The sequence below is a fragment of the Triticum aestivum genome, chromosome 3A (genome assembly GCF_018294505.1).
Source record: "Triticum aestivum cultivar Chinese Spring chromosome 3A, IWGSC CS RefSeq v2.1, whole genome shotgun sequence".
Taxonomy (NCBI): domain Eukaryota; kingdom Viridiplantae; phylum Streptophyta; class Magnoliopsida; order Poales; family Poaceae; genus Triticum; species Triticum aestivum.
The window spans coordinates 491,619,325-491,628,159 of NC_057800.1; the positions used below are offsets into that span (position 1 = coordinate 491,619,325).

General features: G+C 42.7%; 1 protein-coding gene across 2 annotated transcripts; it reads right to left on the reverse strand.

The window, feature by feature from the left end:
* Window positions 1-1,081: 1,081 nt before the first annotated feature.
* LOC123061801 (ABC transporter B family member 4) lies at window positions 1,082-8,567 on the reverse strand. 2 transcript variants are annotated; one of them, XM_044485069.1, is made up of 12 exons: window positions 8,268-8,565; window positions 6,953-7,007; window positions 6,211-6,386; window positions 5,888-6,109; window positions 5,561-5,799; window positions 4,610-5,135; window positions 4,251-4,524; window positions 3,527-4,154; window positions 3,215-3,443; window positions 2,723-2,989; window positions 2,387-2,650; window positions 1,082-1,935 (listed from the first exon to the last, which is right to left on the reverse strand). In XM_044485069.1, exons 1-12 carry the CDS (start codon window positions 8,529-8,531, stop codon window positions 1,285-1,287), a joined length of 3,795 nt encoding a protein of 1,264 aa, XP_044341004.1. In that variant the 5' UTR covers window positions 8,532-8,565; the 3' UTR covers window positions 1,082-1,284. The 2 variants fall into 2 exon arrangements, with proteins under 2 accessions (XP_044341004.1, XP_044341003.1); XM_044485068.1 differs by having other exon boundaries at window positions 2,387-2,989; window positions 8,268-8,567.
* Window positions 8,568-8,835: the final 268 nt, after the last annotated feature.

Consider the following 8,835-nt stretch of genomic DNA (forward strand, 5'->3'; position numbering starts at 1 on the left):
ATTCACGAACATTTTTTTATTTCAGGAATATTTTTTGAATTCATGAACATTTTTGAATTCATTAACATTCTTTGTTTTCTTGATTTTTTTCCCAAATTAAAATTAAACTGGCCGAAAAGAAAAATACGAAATGAGAAAAAAAGAAAACAAAAAAACAGACGTTCTCTCTCTCTCTTGCTGGCCCAGGTCCATCTGGCGTGACTGACGACGACACGAGTGAGCTCAGAGGGCGCTTGGATACATTTTAGTTTTATGACTAAAAGTATTGAGACTAAAACTTGCTAGCCTCACTCATACTTGGATCCAAATATTAAAGAGACTAAAATCAAATTAATGAGCATTTATTATCGTCCAAACCCTTCAATCCAGAACTCGCATGTGTTAAAGGAGAGGAGTTAAATGAGGAGAGAAGACTAATCCACATTTTAGTAGGGGTACCCTACTAAAAAAAATTAGTCTCAAGATTAGTTTTAACCGTAGACTCAAAGTGGTCGGACCCTTCCCCGGACCCTGCGCAAGCGGAAGCTACATGCACCGGGCTACCCTTTTTTTTATTAGTTTTAACCCCTCTTTAGTAAGGGTGCTTGAAACTTTAGCCTCTTATAAAAAAATTATTTTTGGTCAGACTAAAATAAGTTCGTTGCATCCAAACGCCCTCTCAAGCAATCGAGGCCCTTGATCCAGCTTTTCAGACGGCGCGGAAAACGAACTGTGGGTTACAAGGGCGGGAAATAACGCGCTCGCAGTTCCGTCGGCGGCGGCGGCGAATCCATCTCCGGCGGCCGGCGGCCGGCGGCGACTCCCTGAGGGCAGCAATGACGGGTTCGCCGGCAGAGTCGGTGCGCCGCGGCTAGCTTGGCGTTGGATGTTCCAGAAGGACACGTGGGAGGCCTCGCAGTATCCAAGGTTACTCCGTTCTACTCTTCACATACCCCACGTCGTCAATTTCAGAATTCTGATAGTGGAATTTAGATAGTTGATGTTCACCATTTCCTAGGCTATCCCTGTTCATACATTTGATGCACTAGAGTGATGTGTTTTTTGTTCTATTATAATGCATACATCGGCACTCGGCAGTAGCTAGAACAACTAGAACAGATGCTATGCTGAGGCAATATTACCTCTAATGTCTTAGGCCAAGCCAAAACAAGAAATACAGGTGATTGGCTTAAAATTTCCGTACATTTTACATCGCGCGACTTCTAATACAAAATACACAATACAGTTTTCATCTTCTACTAGTTGTGAAAAAGATCTGAACAATGTAAATCTGCACACACCCTTTTATGACGCTGACGCCTTTGAGTGTAGCTCGACCAGCGATGCATAGACTCCACCCTTGATGCCCATGAGCGATTCATGCTTCCCCTTCTCGGCAACCGAACCATCTTTGATGACTGCGATTGTATCTGCCCCTTTGATCGTGGACAGACGGTGTGCTACAACAATGGTGGTCCTGCTTACCATCACCTTGTCCAATGCATCTTGAACAATACGCTCTGATTCAGCGTCCAGGGCACTTGTTGCCTCGTCTAGCAGAAGTACTCTAGGGTCCTTCAAGATTGCCCTTGCAATAGCTACCCGTTGTTTTTGCCCACCAGATAGTTGTGTTCCCCTCTCACCGACATTGGTGTTGTATCCCTGAGGCAAGCTCGATATGAACTCATGAGCGTTGGCCGCCTTGGCGACAGTGATAATCTCTTCTTCAGTTGCTTCTCCGCGCTTTCCATATGCTATGTTGGCACGAATCGTGTCATTGAAAAGCACTGGTTCTTGGCTTACCAGCCCCATCTGGTCTCTTAACCAACTCAGTGTTAAGTTTTTGAGTTCTGTTCCATCTAGTGAGATTGTGCCAGAGTCTGGATCATAGAATCGCTCTAGCAAAGCAATTACTGTGGACTTGCCACTGCCACTCTCTCCAACAAGTGCAGTAGTCTGCAAATGACAAACAGTTGCAAACCTGTCACTGCAACTGTGGAGAAAATAATAAACTCGACGGAATTTCGTTACATAGAAATTAGTTTCGCATATCTAATATTCTCGTGAAATTTTTGCTATGGGTTCAGCATTCTAACACTTGGGGTATGCAAAAAACTGTATATACATTCTGTAGCACTTCATGTTCCTCCTGTCAGTCATGCTGAAACAAAGCAGTTCAAGATTGCTGCAACACTCTTGTAAAACATTTAGCACAGTAATTATATTATTAAAACAAGGCAAAAGAAGTCACTATGGTTATCCACTTGTACTAAATTATCTCAGTCGTTGATTACGTGGTGGAGTGTGATCACTAATCGCCATATCAGGCAGTAAACTAGGTTCAGTTAGACTTTTCTTCCTTTTTTGCGATGAATTAAAAAAATTGCAAGTATCAAGTTAACTGTACCTTTCCGGAGGGAATGCCCAGAGTAAAGTCACTGAATACTTGAACATCTGGGCGGGATGGGTACTTGAAGCTCACATGGTTGAAATCTATGTTGCCATCAACTTTCTCTAGCTTTATGCCTTCATCACTAGTTGGGTCAATTTTGGACCTCCTGTCTATGACAGCTAGTATGGATGTTGTGGACTCTTGAGCTTTTGTTGAATCTGATGCCATTGCACTTGTTTGGGAAATTCCAAAAGCTGTGAAAACCAAAGCAAAATAAACCTGCAAACAACCAGGCCCATTTGTCAAGTCACTGAATAAAACAACCTCACATGTCAAATGCGTGCATCTTACTCTGAAAACATCTTTAAAGGTTGATTTGCCGTCATGTACAAACAATGCACCAACATAGAAACAAAGAGCATATGTGAGATACAACATTAAGTTTGAGAAACTGAATCCGAGGCCTCCAACCATTCCACTTCTAATTCCCTGTTTCATTGTAGCTTGGCATTTTTTGCTGTACATCGTAATTACTCTCTTCTCTGCGCAGAAAGATGCTACAGTTCGAATACTGCCGACTGCTTCGGCTACAACTTGACTTGCATCTTCATACATCACCTGTAGCAATCATTTGTTCTAGGAGAGATTATTCATATACCTCAGTTAGGAAGAACCACATTATGTTTGATGATAAGCTTCGAATATGTGACTAGTAAAATTAAAATTGCATGGTCTCTTAAGAAGTGCACATCTTTATCTTCACGGTGTGAAAAATATCAAGAATTATTTGTTTCTTCTCTAATAAAAAACAATTGTTCAAAGCAGGGTTTACTGTAATCTCACCTTAGCATCTTCACTGAAACTATTCAAGAACTTTACTTGAATATAATTCTGTAAACCCAGAAAAGGAATGACACATATGACGATCAGTGTAAGCTTCCAGTCAGAAGCAAATGCTATGGCGAAGCCAGAAATAAGTGTTATTGTGCACTGCACTAGTATGGCCAAGTTATCTCCTACAAGGCGTCGGATGTTCAAAGCATCAATAAACAGCCTTGCACCAAGTGCACCACTGTAAAAGTTAGAAGGAAAACATGATGTTCACACTGTCACAGATAAAGATAGAGTTGCAGAGTGAAAAAATAAGTAACAAACCTGGAATTAGAAGGATCGTCGAACCAAGCAACCTCTTGATGCATGATGCTCTGGAAAGAAAAAGCACGGACACGTTCTACAAGTTTCCCACCGGCCATTCCAAATAAGAAAAATTCCAATTGGATTGCAATCAGAGAAATGATTGCCAACAGAAGGCATAGCAATGCCCAAAATGTAGAATCTTTTCGAAGTTTGTGTGCTGGATAGTAGAATGTCCTTATACCACCAGACATCATAATACTGAATAATGGGAAAAGAAGTCCATGCACAAAAGCAGCTATAACAGCTAATAGGAGAATTGGTGCTTCTGGCTTATTAAGATTAAAAAGGCGTCCAATTGGTGCTTTCTTAGGAGCTTCACTATCACCAAATTCTTTGTGCTCTTGTCTGCTGGTATCAGCAGACCCGTGCAAATCATCAGATCCAGAGAGTCCAAGGGGTTTTACAGAGTGCTGTCTTCTATTCCTGGGAGAATCTCTCATAGATTGTTCCAAAGATAAACTTCTACTTTTAAGTCTTGAACCTGATGAATATGGCACCTCATGCATTCCTTCGGTATGGACCTGTTGTAACTGAATAAGCTGACAGTAAGCTCCGTCAGGATCCTTGATCAACTGGTCATGGGCACCTGTATAAAATGGATTTATGAAAGAAAATAATTCAATAACCTCCAGTTCACTTTGGTTAATTGGTTCAAAGAAGAAAGACATGTAGTATCTCTTACCTTGTTCAACTACCTTTCCTTGATGAACCACTGCTATGCAATCTGCATTCCTGACTGTACTCAGACGGTGAGCAACAATGAGTGTCGTTATCCCTACCATGATCCTATTTAGTGCTTCTTGAACTACTCGCTCAGACTCCACATCCAAAGCACTAGTAGCTTCATCCAACAGAAGGACTTTTGGACTTCTAAGGATCGCTCTTGCAATGGCAATCCGTTGCTTCTGCCCTCCAGAAAGCTGAGCACCACTCTGACCAACCATTGTCTCATATGCCTGTATTATGTGGAAGTAAGATAAGCATTAATTGCAGGATACTTGAGTAAGATACTTCTGTAAGTAAGTAGTTTTTCTTAAGTACATTAGGCAGCTTTTCGATGAAGTTTGCTGCATTTGCCAGCTCAGCTGCTCTCTTGATCTCCTCAAGCGTAGCATCCTCTTTACCATAGGTTATGTTATCTTTGATGGAGGTCATAAAAAGTAATGGTTCCTGACTAACAAGACTGATCTTCCCTCTTATCCACTTGAGTTTCAAACTCTTGATGTTGATTCCATCTATCAGCACTTCACCAGCCTGTGGGTCGTAGAATCTCTCTACCAGACTAATTAATGTTGATTTTCCACTTCCACTCTCTCCAACTATAGCCATGGTAGTACCACTAGGCACTTGTAGAGACAACCCATTAAGTATCAATTGCTCAGGCCTTGCTGGGTATCTAAAGAATACATTGTTCAGTTCGACGTCGCCCTTGATATCATCTAATTCTATTCCAGAAGTGTCGCTGATGTCAATCTTTGGTTTTCTGTTAATTATTTCAAACAACCTGTGTGCTGCAGATTGGCCTTCTGCAATAGCAGAAATCGATGGTGATGCATTACCTATAGCCCTGTTGCAAATAATAAATACCTTAGTGCCAAAATTTGCTATTAATTCCAATGGTAAACAATACTGTTGGCTATCCACATTATTTGATCCAATTCTGAAGCATGATTACAGTACATATAATTTGATTGACAAAAGTATTGTGCTTGTCTGTTTGAGCTTGACAAGTTGTATAAGGTCTCTCTGCCAGAAGTAACAATAATAACCAATTACCTATAATGATTGCAGTAATGTGGTTGCCTAGAAATATGAACTAGTAACATCTCCAGCTCTAGGTATTTCTATATAGTTTAGATGCATGGAAGAAATATCTTATTTTTTAGGTTAAGAAAGTTTTTTTTTTACTTTGTGCGTGAACACCTAAGCGCTAGTTTACTAACATCTTATATTATTATTTACGATGCTATAGTCAAAATTGGGAAAGCTCACATTGATCCAGTAAGAATTGCAAATACAACATTGATGACCTGCCCTCCAGTATATCCTTTGCTGATGATTAACTTCGCGCCATACCAAAAGGCTAGAGAGTAACTGCAGAAGACAACACAAAAGATACAGCCTATTCCAAGACCAGTGACAAGCCCTTCCAAGACAGTAGCCTTGTACGCCTTTTTTATGAGAGCATTATACAATGCAACTGCTTTCTTCTCACCATTGAAGGAGACAACCTGCTTTGAAATGTCACCAGTATTATACAATCACAACGAACCATCAAATAATAATAATTACTTATAAATTAAAACCATTAAAACCGACCGTTCTTATAGCTCTGATGCTCTGCTCGACAACATTGCCCGCGTCGTCATATGATGCTTGCCTCCTGGCAGATATTTGAGCACGTAGTCGAGAGACGGTTGCAAAAGAGAGAATACTTGGTGGTATGCATGCCAGCATAACCAGAGCTAACATCCAGCCTCTTATGAATCCGATGACAAAACCTCCAACAAAGGTTGTCAAAAGCTGTGCATACTTGCCTACCTGAACATGAAGTAGCCCTATTCATTTCAAACCAAATGATGCATTTACAGAAAATAGTTTTTTTTATCCTTTCTAGGTTATCTAATAAATGCATTTGTTACCTTCTCTCCAAGAGCATCTTGTACCAGTACAGTATCTGCAGACATTCTAGAAATTGCTTCCCCAGTTGTCATCTCCACATCAAAGAATGAAACATCCTGCTTGAGAACAGCTTCGAGGTAGAGAGATCGGATGCGTGCTGACTGCCTTTCTCCAGCCATTGTCCAGCACGACACCTCTGGCATGGGTAACAGGTTAACGTTAATGGCATTCAATCACTCATTTGAAATTCTGCTATGTGTGATATGCATGTTGCCAACTCCATTTCATACTGTTTGGCACTTCATTTTCTAAGTTAAAACTTGTGAACTTGTGCTTGTAGGTTTTACTCCCTCTGTAAAGAAATATAAGAGCGCTTAGATCACTCTTTAGTGATCTAAGCGCTCTTATATTTCTTTACAGAGGGAGTGCATTTTTACTGTGTTAACTGTCATGCACTATTTATTTCTTCTTTGTTGAGAATGAGTAGTACCATGAAGTTTCATATCTGACTGGTACCTTGCTGCAAATTGCTGGGGTACTTGGATGTGAACTTGTGTTGTACTTGAAAAACAATCAAAGTTTGTGAAGAGCTGGCACTAATGTAAAATATAGGAATATTACTAGATTAGTAGCAACTACTGGTATCCAGTCATTTGTACAAATTAAACTCTCCATGCATGGATTACAGTTCAGAACAAAATAGGGTCGAGTTTTGGCTATCAATTCTGGAAACATTTAGTCCACGAGTGGAAGCGTACTTACGGAGAAATGAAGCTAGTGCCGTCCCAATTCCCAAATAGATGTAGTACACAACAACCTGGAGAAAGCAAATGTGAGATGAAATAGTACTGAAGTTGGGGGCATTCCTGTGTGATGCATGGGAAAGCAGGACTGGGTTTGAGAGCAAACTGTCATTTCTTATTGCTGTTTTCAGGGTTTTCCCTTCTTTTTTCCTGTTTGTGTTCTGAGGTTAATAATAGGAGGGTGTATATTCCCAACTGAGAACCAGGGTCCATATATGTACTCCAAATAGTTGCCCAAGCGTCAAATCAGCGCTCCACGTGTGTTGTTTCACACGTGTGCTAGCAGTGGCCACAGACTAGAACTGCAAATCGACAAATCCGTTGATGAGGATAATTTCAGGACCACGGCAACGACCTCCACCATGATCGCCAGTACCATTATCTAGTACTGTACTGTACTTATCTCCACTCGAGACTGACAGTATGTAGCTAGCATCCGGCGGAGATGCTCCTTGATTTTCTCATCTTTTTTCTGGGTGATGCTCGTTCCTTTTCGAGAACACGCATGGCATGGATTATCATCTAAAGAAATCGTCGGGCATATTCACTGACCAGGTAAAACTCAGTCCAGCGCATGTTTTGTGCACACACAAAATGTCTAGCGCATGCTTTGCTTCCGGTCTTGTGTTGTAGGTTATCTGTAAGGGTTTTATTAATTTATAACGGGATTGCTAAATCTCAGTCGACTAGGGCATAACCAAGTCTCAGTCGATGCTATATTCATGCGATCTTGCGTGAAGATTTGTATAATTTTTTTTTGTTTATTTTATATGTTTTATCACTTGACTGAGACTCGGTTAAATCTGAATCGTCGCCACACCCAATTTATAAAGCCGGCCAATAACCTTTTCTCAAACAAACAAACAAACAAAAAGCAGCCTAGCAAGTAGCACCCGACTTGCTAGCAGACATGCTTGCTGGAGGAACCATAGTGCAGTGACGTCTCAACGCCATGCAGACCCATCGTCCGCCCGTGCCTACGTTACGATACGTACGTGCGCGTATTGTCCGCCACACCTTGACGGCCGGCCCGGTCACTCCACGCCGTATATCTAACTGCAGGGTGCGGCACTCCACGCCTGTGCGCGCGCGGGCACCGGCCACCATGCTTGCGCGCGGCGAGCCGTGCCAGCGAGCATATCTGCAGCGCGTGGCCCTGATAGCCGAGCTGCCACTGGTTTAGCGTTCGCCTGAAGCTAGCGCGTGGCGATGTATGGCACGGCTCGCTGGGAACCGGTGGCGTGCAGAAAACCTACGGCGCTCGTCGTACGTACCTTGCTGACCCGGTGGAGGACGGCGCTGTCGTCGCTGCCGCCGAAGGACTCGATGACCGCGGCGAAGACCACCGTCATGAGCGGCTCCGACATGCCGTTCACCATTGCCGCCACCGTGCCCACGCCCATCAGCGCAACGTCGGCGCGCCTGGCGTACCTGAACATGCCGAAGAAGGCCACCTTCTTGGTCGCGCCGGCATCCTTCCTCTCCATCCCCTCCGTCTCTTCCTCCTCTCCTCTGTCTCTCATCGCCTCGTCACCCATTACCCTCTCTCCCTCTTCTTCTTGCGTAGCTCTGAACGCACGTTTGTGGTGGCGAGAGATATGTAATGGAGCAGGGCGCGTGATTATAGTAGGTGAGGATAGCTGACACTGACGTGATGTCGCTTGTTGTCTGCACAGGCAGGCTATGTGCCATGTTGAAGTTCACTTCTTTTTGGTTCACATGAAAATTCATGGGCTCACTTCTTTTTGGTTCATACCGGAGGTGATGTCTTTATCTGATGTTAATTTACCATCAGGCAGAGGCAGGCCCGACAGCATCAGGGGTTGGTAAGGTAGGGCTATA

Bases quoted from the DNA above. Each gene is read 5' to 3' on its own strand.
- LOC123061801 (XM_044485068.1), bottom strand. From the start codon at position 8,531: ATGGGTGACGAGGCGATGAGAGACAGAGGAGAGGAGGAAGAGACGGAG. The intron at 4,155-4,250 runs GTAAGAGATACT...CATTTTATACAG, and splicing joins AGGAAAGGTAGTTGAACAAG to GTGCCCATGACCAGTTGATC. The intron at 3,444-3,526 runs GTTTGTTACTTA...TAACTTTTACAG, and splicing joins GACGATCCTTCTAATTCCAG to TGGTGCACTTGGTGCAAGGC.